General features: G+C 43.8%; 3 protein-coding genes across 6 annotated transcripts; 1 reads left to right on the top strand and 2 right to left on the bottom strand.

Moving 5' to 3' along the window:
* Positions 1–1,862: 1,862 nt before the first annotated feature.
* LOC119366282 (50S ribosomal protein HLP, mitochondrial-like) lies at positions 1,863–4,059 on the bottom strand. Its single transcript, XM_037631988.1, has 4 exons — positions 3,892–4,059; positions 3,684–3,748; positions 2,983–3,086; positions 1,863–2,467 (listed from the first exon to the last, which is right to left on the bottom strand). Exons 2-4 carry the CDS (start codon positions 3,715–3,717, stop codon positions 2,093–2,095), a joined length of 513 nt encoding a protein of 170 aa, XP_037487885.1. The 5' UTR covers positions 3,718–3,748; positions 3,892–4,059; the 3' UTR covers positions 1,863–2,092.
* Positions 4,060–4,200: 141 nt separating this feature from the next.
* LOC119366284 (OVARIAN TUMOR DOMAIN-containing deubiquitinating enzyme 7-like) lies at positions 4,201–8,651 on the top strand. Of its 3 annotated transcripts, none has more exons than XM_037631989.1 (12): positions 4,201–4,376; positions 4,471–4,577; positions 4,672–4,747; positions 4,920–5,069; positions 5,257–5,321; positions 5,483–5,567; positions 5,711–5,860; positions 5,969–6,109; positions 6,217–6,334; positions 7,394–7,536; positions 7,657–7,754; positions 8,137–8,651. In XM_037631989.1, exons 1-12 carry the CDS (start codon positions 4,308–4,310, stop codon positions 8,270–8,272), a joined length of 1,338 nt encoding a protein of 445 aa, XP_037487886.1. In that variant the 5' UTR covers positions 4,201–4,307; the 3' UTR covers positions 8,273–8,651. The 3 variants fall into 3 exon arrangements, with proteins under 3 accessions (XP_037487886.1, XP_037487887.1, XP_037487888.1); XM_037631990.1 differs by having other exon boundaries at positions 7,412–7,536; XM_037631991.1 differs by lacking the exon at positions 4,201–4,376 and having other exon boundaries at positions 4,665–4,747.
* Positions 8,652–9,655: 1,004 nt separating this feature from the next.
* Positions 9,656–13,463, bottom strand: LOC119366285 (calreticulin). 2 transcript variants are annotated; one of them, XM_037631992.1, is made up of 14 exons: positions 13,275–13,462; positions 12,499–12,606; positions 12,201–12,393; positions 11,865–12,123; positions 11,730–11,786; positions 11,448–11,495; positions 11,278–11,364; positions 11,134–11,191; positions 10,952–11,019; positions 10,775–10,870; positions 10,635–10,682; positions 10,163–10,201; positions 10,001–10,072; positions 9,656–9,899 (listed from the first exon to the last, which is right to left on the bottom strand). In XM_037631992.1, the coding sequence occupies exons 1-14, from the start codon at positions 13,375–13,377 to the stop codon at positions 9,888–9,890; spliced, it is 1,248 nt and encodes a 415-aa protein (XP_037487889.1). In that variant the 5' UTR covers positions 13,378–13,462; the 3' UTR covers positions 9,656–9,887. The 2 variants fall into 2 exon arrangements, with proteins under 2 accessions (XP_037487889.1, XP_037487891.1); XM_037631994.1 differs by lacking the exons at positions 11,448–11,495; positions 11,730–11,786 and having other exon boundaries at positions 13,275–13,463.
* Positions 13,464–15,060: the final 1,597 nt, after the last annotated feature.

Below are 15,060 nucleotides of genomic sequence, written 5' to 3' on the forward strand. Positions count from 1 at the left end.
ACGCGTTTTCTGTTTTGTTTTACTTTCGCGAGAGGCACGGTTTTGCTTCCGCCAGAGGCACGATTGTGCTTTCGCGAGAGGCACGGGCGTGCCTCTTTCGGAAAGGAAAAAAACGCGTTTTTTTTTCTTTCACGAGAGGTACGGTTTTGCTTCCGCCAGAGGCACGGTTGTGCTTTCGCGAGAGGCACGGGCGTGCCTCTTTCGGAAAGGGTAAAAAACGTGTTTTCTGGGGTTTTTTTTCTTTCGCAAGAGGCACGGTTTTGTTTCCGACAGAGGCACGGTTGTGCTTTCGCGAGAGGCACGGACGTGCCTCTTTCAAAAAAGGAAAAAAAAACACGTTTTCTATTTTTTTTTCTTTCGTGAGAGGCATGGTTTTGTTTCCGCGAGAGGCACGGTTGTGATTTCGTCAGAGGCACGGGCGTGCCTCTTTCGGAAAGGAAAAAAAACTCAAGTTTCCGGTTCGGTTTTTTCATCGGTTTTTTTATCCGGTTTTTTTTGAAAAAAAAGGTTCATCAAAACCTATCAACATGGGATCTAGTTTTGAAGATCTCGACGCGAGGAATCCAATGACGAAAGCGGTTCAAGATTTGGACGCACGGTTTAAGAGATAAAACATTTTGAATAAATGAATCTACGAAAAAAGGGAAACTCCCAGATTGCGACAAGTGATGCACATGCAGCGCGCCACTTGTCGCAACCTGGGAAAGTTGGAGTGATCTCCGCAAGGAATACTCCTTAATTAGTGATTTCGGCGAACAACAGCCCGCCTCACCTGCAGCACTTCTACATGGGCTTACACGTGGTGTGGCTTTACCTCAAAAGAAATAAAATTGGGTGTGGCTTATTAAGTGATACAATTTCTTCTGTCTCAGGAAAAAAACTAAAAAAAAAGATGATCTCTCTGGAAAAAAAAATTAAAAAGGTGATACAATTCTCCCAAAAAAATAAGATGCACAATTTTCTTTACATATCTCAAAATATATGTCCTTACTAATTTTATGGTAAAAATGTTTATGTGATGGGAGAAACAATATTTGCATCTCCACAAAAAAGAACATTCATGTATATTAAAATAAATATTCATGTATTTCAGAAAAAAAACATTCATATATTTCTACAAAAAATGTACATAAATATTCATGTGTTGCAAAAAAACAGTTTGTATATAACAAAAATAAGATGTACATGCATTCTTACAAAAATGCTCGTGTATTTCATATAAATGTTCTTCTATGTTAAAAGAAAATATTGGTATGTCTTAAGTGAGGTGTTCATGTTTTTTTTTTAAATGTGCCAGTGTTCCACAAAAAAAAACTGTACATTTCATAAAGAAATATTCATGTGTTTACCCCCAAGTAGTGATTTTACAGAAGATTAATTGAAAAAATAACTAAATATTTTGAAGTGAAAAGAAGAAAAATGTATGTATATCATAGAAAAATTGTCTATGTATTTACAAAAAAAATAAGGTGGATATAATCCAAACGTTTTTACATCGTAACAGAAGAACATGGAAATATTACGATCACAAAATAATGTTAAGATGCCATGCAGTGTAATTAGTAATTACTGAACATAGAAGAACCGATTGAGCACTCACTACAGCTTCACCGGTGCATATTCTCCTTTTGGAATAGATATTTTTGAAAACACAAATGACGACAGAAAAGATGAAATACACTAACAGCAAGAGACAACCAAAACATCCCATGAACCTTGGAGATGCCCATTTCATTATGCGAAACTAAAAGGGAGATAAAACGACGCTGATAGATATCTCAAACTACGTTAGAATATAAGGATATTATGCGGAGATTAAGTATATTTTGTGGGGTAAAAAATACTCCACTCTTCATGTAGTGAGATGTTTGGTCAGGTCCTATAACGAGCAAAGTACACATATCCTTGTCTGGTTTGTCAACAACACACTTCGGTTCCATCGAAGAACAGAGATTATTGGCAAACAGAAATAACCAAAGCAAAGGTGGAATAGAGTAGCAATAGAGAACCAAAACATCTCAGGTAAAATCCTGGAGATGTCCATTTCATTCTGCGGAACTAATAGCTAGATACAGGTCAGCAGATAGATATCTCAAACTATGTGCTCGGCCAGTGCCAGGATCTTGAGATGCTTCTTCTTCCTGAGCTCATGGGGGACAGGACCAAAGACGCGGGTGCCAATCAGCTCGCCCTTGTTGTTCACAATGACGATTGCATTGTCATCGAACTGGACCTCGCTGCCATCGCTGCGTCCCTTCTTCATGGCAGCACGGACAACCACCCCATAGACCACGTCTCCTTTCTTGACCTTACCACGAGGCTGCGCTTCCTTGACAGAGCCGATGATCATGTCCCCGAGCCTCGCTCCTTTCTTCCCCCTAAGGGACTGTATGCACATAACCCGCTTGGCTCCGGAGTTGTCGACCACCTTGAGGTTTGTTCTCATCTGGATGAATGTTCTGATTTGCTGAAACCAGAGCAGGAATGCGTGTTACCACCACTCTCTACTTGGAAAACATCTGTGGCTAGATAAACAAGTACCTCAAGAAAATTATGCATACTCAGTTCAAGCAATTACCCTGTTAGTTTTGCATCATTTCAAACTCTTACATTATGGCCCTCTTCCAGTTTAGAGAAAACGGAGCAAAGAAAAATGCTTAGAGAATGCCTCATGAAAAGAACTCCAAAGAATGGAGTTCAGCAAGTCACAGATATCTAGCTTGTAACCCCATTGTAGACAATTAAGGCAACCAAAGAAAAATCCCAGATCTTGGCAGCAATAGTAACACAAGCTATTCAACGATTTAACAAACTACCTAGGTAATACCGGATCATCGATATCATCGGAGCAATAGAAGATATACACATTGTATGGAACTTTTGAGTGCTCACGACAAAAAGTTACCACGTGACTTAAAAAGGTCATGTTGGTTCTTATGACTGACAAAACAAGCATTTGTGGTTTGAAGGAAGCATCAATACCTGGCAGAGGGCATCAGAACGGGATGGTCTTGCCACCGTTTCAATAGACGAGGTAGCGCCCCCGTACAGATTGTTTCCAAGGCTTCCCATCATAGCACGCCCAACTACATAGACCAAGAAAAGTGTTTGCGTCATGTTATTTTGCTAAGCATCACAAACCAAAAGCAACTGGTCACATTTCAAAGGAATCCTGAGAAAAGATTTGACTAGAGATACAGGCTTCCCTGATACTCCCACCTGATCATTTTCTTATGGAGAGGTGTTTAAGCATTTAAGTTATAGAGTTAGCCATAATCACCATATGATGACATCCCTATAAGCATTTAAGTTATAGTTGTTTAATCTTTTTTTTAGGCAAACACATAGTCTGAAGTTTGGAGTGGCTAAGGCTCAAGTAGCAGACCATTCAGACCGAGGTTTAACTAGCAGTCATGATTTTTCTCCAAGGTATTAACATACCATGTTCTTCTCGCACCAATGCCGCCAATCACAGATTGCATGCGAGCAATTTCGATCTTTGCAAAGATTAATACAACTGATAACACAAAAACATGACATGTGGCGAAGATGCATGTTCGATCGAATTCCATATAAACTGACTATTATCTGCTACAATATCAAGTAACTGCTAGGAATGTCAAGTTTGGACCGCCTAAGGTGGTCAAGTAGCAAGACTTTGAGAAGGCTCAGAAGTTGGGTACCTGAGGAACACTTTGACCTGAGGAGTGCTGCCATTTTGCGTTGCCCTCCTCTCTCCTACGCTTTCCTGCAGAAGAAAATGGCTCGAATTTTACAGCAACACCACCACGGATCAATGCGCCTAGCATCAGGGCCGGTGGAACCAAATCTGGCGCGCGCAGAAAGGAATCGAAACGAACGGCAAACCAGGCAGGGCTAGGGATTCCTTACACCAAAAGGGCTCAGGCAACCGGACGGATCTCCGCTCCGCGCTGGTCCGGTGGAAGGGAGCGGGGGAGGAGGACGGCGCCGTCGAGGAAGGGGAGCTCGAGGCGGCCGCTCCGGTGGAAGGAGGAGGAGGAGGAGAGGAGGCTGGGTTTCTGCCGGCGGCGCGCGACCTAATCTCCAACGGCCTGGGTGAAACGGTAGCAGGGCCCGGCCCGGCCCAGCCCGACACGTCAGGCCTCTGTAAACACTTCGGGTCTCCGGCCAATATTTATTTAAGCCCATGAGCCGGCCCGGGCCGATCTTTTCCTCCTCCGATCCCCTCTCTCTGTCCCGTCTCCGGCGGACTTCAGTAGCCCCCACCTCCCGCCGGCCGCCGCAACCGCCGATTCCTCAGGCAGGCTCCGCCGAAGCAGTCCCCCATGGCCCAGGGCAAGAAGAAGGCGGCGGCGGCGTCCAAGCCCCGCAAGCCGAAGCAGCGCGACGCAGCGGTAACGACCGATGCGTCGCCTCCGATTACTGTGTCGATTTCCCGGGGCCGGAGGATTCAGGCCGCTTCTTTTCTTTTTTCTTTTTGCTCTGCAGGAGAAGAAGATCGGGAAGAAGGCTGACATGTCGGAGTTCAGGGCGCAGCTGGGCTCCTTCGGGCTCAAGATAGTCGAGGTCACCGCCGACGGCAACTGCTTCTTCAGGTTTTCTTCAGATTCTTTGCTCCTCTTGATAAAAAAAAAGATGGCTGCTGCGGCTGTCTCTTTGAGTTATATGACTACTCATGGTAGTCTGCAGGGCGATGGGCGACCAGCTGGAGGGCGACGAGGGGCAGCACATCAAGTACCGGGAGATGGTCGTGCACTACATCCTGGTATATATATATGCAGTCAGACGAACTCTTTGTGTACTGTAGCAAGTAACTACTTCCAAATTGCAATGCCAGTTAGGATTTCACGGTGGGGTAATTAGGCGTGACGCGGAATCGCTGAAGGTGCGCAGGGCTATGACACTTTGTGATGATCCTTGTTGCGTCCAACTTGCAGGAACACCGCGAGGAGTTCGAGCCCTTCATCGAGGACGAGGTGCCGTTCGATGACTACTGCGACTCCATGATGAAGGACGGCACTTGGGCCGGCAATATGGAGTTGCAGGCGGGGTCTCTTGTCACGGGAAGAAACATCTGCATCCACATGGTAATTAATTTTCAGTGCAAGATTGCCTTTCTGATCCCTGTGATTTATTTATGCAATAGAACCTTTTATAGTTTGTAAGATCAGTAGTATGCCACTTTTTATGCACTTCGATTCGATGCTATTTGATGCAGGATTTTCATGATATGACTTTTGATTCACAGCTGTGTCATTACTGTTTGTTTTACAGCTTAACTCGCCGCGGTGGTACATAAACAACTTCTCTGGCCGTGAAGCTAGCAATATGGTTCATTTGTAAGTTAACATATTATTATGTGATTGAGCTGTAACTAAACTGTTATTATTGTTCGTAGTGGACATAGTTCTCATATTATGTGATTGAGCTGTAACTAAACTGTTATTATTGTTCGTAGTGGACATAGTTCTCATGTTACATCTAATTTGTGTGAATTTAGATCTTATCATCACGGTGAGCACTACAATAGTGTCAGGCTTACTGAAGATCCATGCCAAGGTCCTGCAATGCCAGTTGTTATCAAGGTCTTTTACTGTGAAAATTGTTAACAGTTCTGTTCTATTCTGTTCTGTTCTGGGAGAACAATGGACTACTGTTGTCTTTGGGGACCACTGACTATGCTTTTACTTACTGTGGTCGATTTATGTTTTTTATTATTAAATTGCAGACAGATTCCAATGTAGCCAGCACCAGCAACAATGCTCAAACGAAAGCGAAAGACTCAAAGAAATCTTCAAACAGATCAGCCTATGATGATACATCAGTTAAAATGGTCATGGCTGGAACTGGCTGTTCTAATGTTGCTGCTGTTCAACATGTATGAATTGCATGGTTAACTTTGAATATTGCACTGCATGTGTGCACTTGATTTACGTTGATTGTTAACAGTCATTATCTTTGGACGGCATTAATAATTCTTTTGCAGGTTTTGGGTGAAATGGATGGCGATGTCGATTCTGCTATTGAGTACATGATAGCCGAGCGACATGTGGCGGCCTATGATGATACATCGGTTAAACTGGTCATGGCTGGCACTGGATGTTCTAGTGTTGCTGCAGTTGAACATGTATGAATTTTATGATTAATTGCCATTATTGCATTGCATTTGTGCATTTGCTTTCTGTGATTGTTAGCAATCATCATCTTTGGACGTCATTAGTAATTGTCTTGCAGGTTTTGGGTCAATTGGATGGCGATGTTGATTCTGCTATTGCGTACATGATAGCCGAGCGATTTGCAATGAGTTCTGATAATGTGGACGGAGATCCTTATATGGACTATGCATGCAACGGTGAGCCTTGAACTACTCTTATATGGCCTCTGTCTTCGCAACAGTTTTACATCGTAATGCCACTATCTAACCCATTTGTGATCTTGATGTGGATCACCATATTGGACTTGGGGTGGCTTCTAGTAATTGATATCCCCATCTTTACAAAAGACTTAGAACTGATGACATTTACTATAAAAAATCGCTATTTTGGTTACAAGTGCAGTTTTTAGAGTGAAGTCCTGTTCCAGTATTCTTAGCTTTTTGCCAAAAAAAAAATCCAGTGTTATTGGTCCGGTTCACTTAATGTTGTAAGCATTTCTCATTCACACCTGAAATTTCCAAAGGTTTTAATACTGTAGAAAGCTGATTGGTGCTATAGCAATCTAGATGTTCTGGGTGTGTGCTACACGTAACGATCTGCTGCTTATTATGAAGAAAACACTCCTTTCTAGAATCATTGTGAACACAATACTGTCAAAAGATGGTTGGGAATGCTCAATCATTCACTGGTTTTTGCCAAAATATAGGCTACTTTGCTGTTCTGCATGCATTTTTCATATGTTAGTTAACATTCATATAATTGGTGGGTCTGTACTAGAGTTGTATGTGATAACCAGAAATGTTGCGCTATAGACTTTTTGTGGGTACAAATTGCTATTTTTTGGTGAATTTCTGGTTGTTGTGATGGCAAGGTAATAGATCTTTCGGTGATATCTGAGAAGGACTGTAGTGTAGACCTTGAATAAATACTTATAAAAGTCAACACTTTTAGGCTTTTAGCTTCTATCTGAGTTGCCATCCTTGTTCGACTAAGGTTTGGTTCTCTAAATTGGTTTCGAGCTGTTAAGGAACTAATATATTTTACAGGGTCTGATTAAGTGTCAGTAAATAGTAAGGTGAAGGAAAATTTTAGTGTACTAGGTACATTAGTGTCAAGTCCCCAGAAATCTCCCATGTAGGAATTGTAGGATTTGTTCTTTTATCGCATTGGGAGGTTCTGAATTCCTGAATTAACTAATTCAGGAACAGTTGGATACTGACTCGTTCATTTACTGTGCATATTTCCTGGATGATCAGAGTTTGTATATTCCGTAGGAGATGAGCTTAAGCTTAGCACATCCCAGAACGAGGACCCAACGGTTGAGCACAAGGAGGAAGAAGAGAGTTGTTCTAGTAAAGACGAAGCGGCTCAGAAATCCAAAAATCCACATGCTAAGAATGTAACTACCATGTGGACATGTCTTGACTAATATTCCCAATGTTAAATTGCCTTAAAAAATTCTTCAACTATGTTTATTGGATAATAATGCGAATTACCCCTTCCTTGTGCTTTTTTACAGGAAAACTCAAAAACCAAGGAGTGCTCTTGTGGATCTGCAAAGAAGCACAAGGCTTCTTGTAGTTTAGCCACGGCTGTACCGTCGAAAGAACCTCCAAAGTATGACTTCTGAATGTTCCCATCCTCTCTTAGTCTTCTAACTACTTGTGAGCTTCTTTTCTGTTTCTTCCATGGCAAACATTCTTCTGATAATTTCTGCTAGAAAAACAAAAAACATCTCCAGGGTCCTTGCATGCCGCGTGTCCACTTGTTCTATGCTGATTATGAAGTCCAAACAGTAGTTTGATGAAAAGAAAAGGCTCTTAGAACACATTTTCATGTATTGAGTAGCGCCAATATTCATCTGTCAAGCACTCTTTAGATCACATTTTCATGGTTACCATCAGTTACACATTTACGTCCAACAAACAAAGCCCTTTTGAGAGATTATCAGTAAGTATAAACCTGCTAATGCCCGCCTATGTTTGCTTGACGCCATCAGGAACAAAGGCGGCGGCCAAGCGAAGGTCCAGAAAGGGAAGGCGAAGCAAAAGAAGAAAGAACCAGTCCAGGCAGCGCCCGTAAAGGAACGCAAGTCTGCAGTGCCTCTACCAGACCTAGGGGCCCTGTGCATATAAAAACTCGTCAATGTCGAGCACACTCTATTGAGTCATAGGTTTCGAAGAGATGCTTGTGCTCGCCTTGCCATGCCTGAAGCGCGAGGCGTGGGCCGACGGGGTTGCGATGATTCCTCTCGCTCGATCGGTATCATCGGGCGAATGCCAGCCATTGCTGACTGACATTTTGCTCTTGTGATCCTCGATCCTAGCAGTAGGAGGATGTATAGTGGCGACGATGATGTCTGCTAATGGGCGCGGCATTCACATGGGCACATTTTATACGACGCTGATTTCCATTGGTTGTGATCAGTGAGTATGCATTATCGTCATTGTGATTCAGTTGTGATCAGTGCTATACTGATGCGGACGAAAGAGGCATAAATAGCCCTTTGATCTTCGGAAGTGTTGCTCTAATCCCAAGCACAAATGCACAAACTGTAAATTCCACACACACAAAAAAAAGGATTAAAGATCAAAAAAACAATCCTAATATTTTTGTGGATGAACATCAACAAATATTCTGACATTTCTAGGTGACTTTAGACATATGTTGTTGTCCATCCAAAAAATCATATGTAGTATTTGCGAACCAACCCATCGGAGTTCAAATCTTGGTGCGCGCATTTATTTCTGGATATATTTCAGGATTTCCGGCGATACGCATTCGGCGGGAGGAGACGTTCCCGTCGACGACACGGCGACTTTGTAAATTTCAAGATGATATGCCGGCTCGGTCTTTCGGAGGTGCTCATAGGGGTAGGGTGTGCGTGTGTGTGTTCATAGGGGTGAGTGTATGCACGTGTTCAAAAAAGAAAGTTGCGTAGTATTTTATCGAATTTTACATGATGTTAGAAATTTTACATGAATCATTTTGTTTATTGAGTGTAACTGACTTCATGGCAAACTTCCATTAACTTACATTTGCTCCGAATTAGCATCACTTGATGCTCTAGAGCAAAGTTTACCACCAGAGGACCACGCGGCTTGAGCAAAATTTGCATCATCAAGTTTTCTTTATACATCTACTAGAGCAAATCTGGAGTAAAAATATTTGCATGTACATCATCTATTGAAGTATTCAAGGAGGCCTTTTTGCCATCACATGATGTAAAAATGTGATCCCGAGCTATTCACATCATCTATTAGAGATATAACACGGTGTAATTTATCAATGACCTGGCTCGGTTGCTCCTGGTTATATCTCAAGTCGCTCAAGCGTCGTGTGTCCCAGTGAGAAATGTGGAACATCAATCGGGTTTGCTACTTATCATACTCTGGTGCATCTACATAGTGCAAAACATACTCTCAAGTCTGAACATGATGCCAGGCCGCAACAGAGAGTTAGACCAAGCACCAACTTGACGTCTCAGTCGTAGCATGTACGCAGTGCCAAAGGATGCAGACAGACAAGTGCACGAATTTTTTTTATTTTTTGCTCGTTTAACGACTATAAAGTTCCCTTCCGGTAAAAATTGGACTACAAAAGCGCTACAAAGATCCCACGGTGATGTTGTTCTTCTACACACAGTAACTTGTCAAGTTTCTGATCACAAAAAGGGGAACATCATAATGAGAGACAACTAATAAATCCTGGAAGGCAGGCGGCCTCCTCTCATCCTTCCTCGCCATCCATCTAGAGCTCATCCTGCAAAAGCAAATCGCAAGGCAAGGCAGGGTGAGCAAACAAGAACAGGAGAAGAACAGATTATAAAACGGAAAACGCATGAATGAAAGGGGGCAACTTACGTGCTTCTCGTCGTCAGACTCCGCATCAGACCCAGCCTTGTCATCCTTGTCCTCGTCGTCGGCTTCCTCATCCTGTCAACAAAGACCAGATAAGTTTAGGTCTGGCTGATCAAGAATGTTCTCAAAGGTAATAACATTAGGATTCTTCAGGCCAAAGCTTACATCCAAGTCATCATCGTCCTCACCAGCCTTGGAAGCATCCTGGTAACAAACAGGTAACATTGTTAGTCAATAACAATGCTCGACAAACCAGACGACAAATAATAGTAATAATAATAGCAATTAAGGGCAGAGATTTCCAGCTAGGTGTTGACGGGCGTAACACAGCACAGATATATACCAGAAACAGATGATACTGTCAATTAACGCATGTATCTAGCTAGAGGCATCCATTTGAGCATCAACTAATTCCAGACCGAGCGAGTATACTGTTCAAATTTAATTGCTTCTGCAAGACCAACAGGAAACTATGGCATAATGCACCGAAGAAAGAGAGAAGGGAAAATGCCCTGTAAACTGATGCACAGATTGATATGCAGCGATAAACAGGGTAACAAAACAGAGCAAATCACACTTTAGCTGATACCCATGCAGCAATTAACCAGGCAAACATTAATACGGCCAGGGAATTTACCTCCTCTTCCTTCTTCTTTTCAGCAGCATCGAAAGCAGCCTTCTCAGCCTGCAAGTTGCAAGACTCAGCGTCGTTAGTACATGATGGATCAACAATCAAATGTCTATGTGATAGATGATGCTACGTAAAATGTAACATACCTCCTTATGCTTGGCCCAGGTCTCTTCGGCAAATGTCTTGGCCAAAGCAGCATCGTCGGTGATGAGAATGTTGTCAAACAAAGTTCCTGACTTAACCTGCAGACATAAGAAAAGGAATGAATATTTGTTCCGTCTTCCTGACAGATTTGACAGAGTTACTTGGCAATCAGAACCTACCTGCCACAGCTCAATTCCGATGTACTTCAGGCTGTTGAAAGCATAGATGTAAGGATCATCCTTGAAGTCTGTGAAGCACAATAAAGATATATGAGCATTAGTCATATAATTCAGTACCCAAAACATTTCATAACCAGATATTAAATCTGAGACACTAGGTCCTGTTCCAGGTAAAAATATACCTGGGTTGGCAATCATAGGTGCCTTCCATTTGCCCTGGTAGTTAGGGTTCTTGATTTTCTGGCATATGAAACACAGTTTATTAGACATCGCAATATGCATTGCTAATTAACGTGTTTCTGAATAGACAGAAAAAACAGGCATACCTTTTGCTTCCATGGGCCCTTGTACTCTGGGTTGGGGATGGTTGGGGCAGTCCATTCACCATCTTCCTCATCATCCCAATCCTCAGGCTGAAGTAATCACAGCAAGGAATGTTAAAACACATTGTTGTACATCATATCAGATACAATGAAATATCAAGCTACACTTCTACCTTCTTAGCATCAGGATCGGTGACCTCCTTGGGAATATCATCGTAGCCCTGAAAATGACCAACTATGAGTCATATACTCAAATATATTGCACAAAAAGAAGATATGGGGATTGTTTCTAACTGCACTGTACAAGGCACAAAAAAAGGAGCTGCTAGAGAACACAAATAAATCTACATCTAACTGAGAAGTAGCCAGTGGCATTAATACAAAGCGCTAGTAATGATCACTCATTATTCATCAATTCATGCTATTATCGATATGGTAGAAGGAAAGAAAACTACCTCTGGCTTGACATCCTCAGGATCAGGAATGTACTCCTTGTCATCCCAGTCCTCTGGCTGCAATCACAAAACACATCAGCTTCTGGCACTTGAAAAGAGCAAGCACCAAAAGTATAAGCAGATTCGACAATGTACCTTCTTAGCTTCTGGGTCCTTGATTTCCTTGGGAGGAAGAATATCCCAGTGCTCGTAGATGCTTCCAGTTTGCTTCTCTTCGTTGTCAATGAGAATGCTGTATGTGGCATCAGGGCGGATGATCAAAGTGTACACGTGCGACAGCTGATCAGTCTCGCAAGGCACGTCCTTCTTGATCAAATGGTTCTTGCCATCCTTGGTAAGGATAGTGTGAACCTTCTTGGTGCTGTACCCACAGATATCTGGTCCAAACATAATGCTGCAGGACAGAAGTACAAGTTCAGTAAACTAAGCAGAGGGAGGCACATCAGCACAAGAACAGAAGGCAACAGCTACCTGTAGGGCGTGTCACCACCGAATTTCTTCTGGTCAACATCACCTCCAAGCAACTTGACGTAACCACCACCGCAGTCAAGCTTCTGCTCATGCTTCACCGTGAACTGCAGCACGAGTGTCTTGTCCTTGTTGCTGAACTCAGGGTACTCCGCCGAAATGGCGTAGAACCTGTAGTCCTCTGAGGTTTGGATACCTACATCAAGATTCAAGAATCAAGGTTTCATCAGTAAACCGTAAGAAAGAAATTATCAAGTCAAAGTTTCCTTGAATGATGTGGAGAGAACTTTGGGTAATTCACCTTTGTCCTCAGCATCTCCGTGCCATTTTCCAGATGTGTGGTTCCATTCACCAGCCATGTTCTCGTCCTTCTTCCACTCAGACTTGACCCACCGGCTTTCCCAACCATCTGATCAGGCAATAAAAATCCGTCAAGAATGCTTAAATTAGCTCAAACTAGCAGGATAAATATAAGAATAGGATTTAACGGCCCAGGTTCTGTAGAGTGCTGACATGAGCTGACAGAGCAATGCCGTTTATACTATGTCCTATTTATAGATCCGACAGATACTATATGAAACTGGGACGATCTATCATGACAACACTCGAACTGAAATGGTGTGAATGACATAAACTTAACAGCGTCTACAATTCACATGTGGACCACGAAAGATCTTAAACCCTGAACCTAGATTGGTTTCGTTTCGCCAGTACTAAAACCCGCATGATTATACACCAGCTACGCGCACGAGCAACGGCTATGAGATCAGACATGTCACCGCATTCACGTCATAGAAGAACAGACTAGTCCAACCTAGCGTCAGATTCAGATCCTCCAGATCACAGCAGCAACTACCCGAAAATGGAGAAGGAAGCGCAAACTCGCAGACAATTCAACATGAAGCAGCACAGCACTAGTAGATCCCTAACAACCAGCAGCGAGGACCAAAATGCGGCCAAGCCCCCGCAGATCACGGATCGGAACAAGCCAACGCCAGCAGCTCAACCACCACTATAGCACGACACAGCACTCGAGATCGGAATCGGGTCGGGGGTAGCGGCGGGCGGCGAGCTCACCTTCGAACTTCTCCTGGAAGAAGACGTCGGCGGAGACGGCGGCGACGGAGGCGAGCGCGAGCAGGGCGAGGACGGCGCAGGAGGACCCACGGCGGATCGCCATCTCGGGCGGCGGCGCTCACACCCACCAGTCGTCGAGAGCTCGTGGAAGCTTTTCCCCGATCCGATCGGAACCCCTTCCCTTCCCCTATCGGTTTCGCCGGGGCGCTGCTTAATAGGGGCCCTGAGGCTGACGCACGGGTGCCACGCTGGCACCGCTGGCCTGCGGTCACTGGCCAATGGCGGGCGCCGGCTCGGGGCGTGAGCCAGTGGGAGCGCGCCACGCGGACGTTTCGACGTGTTTGGAGCGTTCGGGACGTGGAGGGGCGCGGGCCCGGCTGGCCTACCGACCCAGCCCGAGGTTTTTTGGGGGGTTTGGCCGGCCATTTTGGCGAGTCGCTGCTGCGCGTGCGTGCGGGCGGGCGGCGCTGGGCTGGAAATGGTAAAATGCGGAGTTTCTTGGGTCAGATGCGAATATGCGGGGCGATCCAGGTCGTGCCAGGGCGTGGGCGGGCGGATAGGATGGGTTGGTGATCGGTGCGTCACCGGGTCCTGTAGGGTGGGGCCACATGTCAGTGGGGCGAAAGCAAAATCATAGATCTGGGATGGATGGCCTGACAATGGTAAAATAATACAGAGTTTATTGTTGCGTTTTGGTTGTTTAGGCCCCGTTTGATAGCTCAGTAATTTTTGCAGTATTCTAAGAATACTGCAGTTTTTCAGATTACCATGGTTTTGATTGCAACGTTTGGTGTTTGACTGCCCCTAACAACAGTTCTTTTAAAACTGTAGTACTCTATTCGTCTATGTGAGTAAGTCATCTTAAATTGTGCACCATGGCCAAGGAGGAGGAGAAAACGAGAGAACTTAATGTTCATTTGCTAATTAATAGCATTACATGCAATAAACTAACCACTGCATGTCGTGTTTGGTAGTCTCAAGTCAATAAAAGCATGCACATCCCACATCTCTTATTGGTCGATATGTCAAGAAACAAGAAACGTGGTAGAATTTAATGCACTGCGCCTAAGTGTTTTGAGATTATTTGGTTTTCGTAAGATGACTTACACACCTAGACGGAGGGAGTATTGAGCAAACTGTGGTTTTTTCTCTGTATAAAAAAAAAGAACTCCAGACCTTTTTAAAAAAAAAACAGAGCAGCGTTGTTATCTTCTTTCCTCCTGTGCTAACAAGTCGCTCGAAGTCGCTCGATCTAAAAAAGACGCATCGCCTGGCGAGTAAACCGGCGACGCCGTGCTGCAGGTGGACTTTCTCAAAATATACAAGATATCGTTTCGTCGTCTGTGCATGCTCCTCAGTTCATATGGACGTGAATGCCTACCTAGATTAGCGCAACAGAAAGAGCACACAACCGGCCAGCTGCGCATGTTTTTGCATTGCTACCATAATGGCTAGGTAGATGCGACTGCCTAAGGGCTTGTCAGCAAAGTTTACATTATTAGACTAGCTACAATGGTGAGTAACATACACTAGTAACATACACATACCCCTAGACTATGTTACTCCCTTCATAGTGGGTAGTAACATAAGTGTGGTAACATGCAAAGCTTCATTTATTAGGTTATAGACTCATATTGCATTGGGGACATGTGATGTTATAGTAACTAGCTAAGTTACTATAACTACCTCTCTCCTCATTAACTCACTGCCACATAAGAAAATTTGCTGAGTTGGACTCGATGTTACTGCTGAAGTTACTCCCAGTGTGGCTAGTCTTATGTGTTGT

The sequence above is a fragment of the Triticum dicoccoides genome, chromosome 2B, assembly GCF_002162155.2.
Source record: "Triticum dicoccoides isolate Atlit2015 ecotype Zavitan chromosome 2B, WEW_v2.0, whole genome shotgun sequence".
Classification (NCBI taxonomy): Eukaryota; Viridiplantae; Streptophyta; class Magnoliopsida; order Poales; family Poaceae; genus Triticum; species Triticum dicoccoides.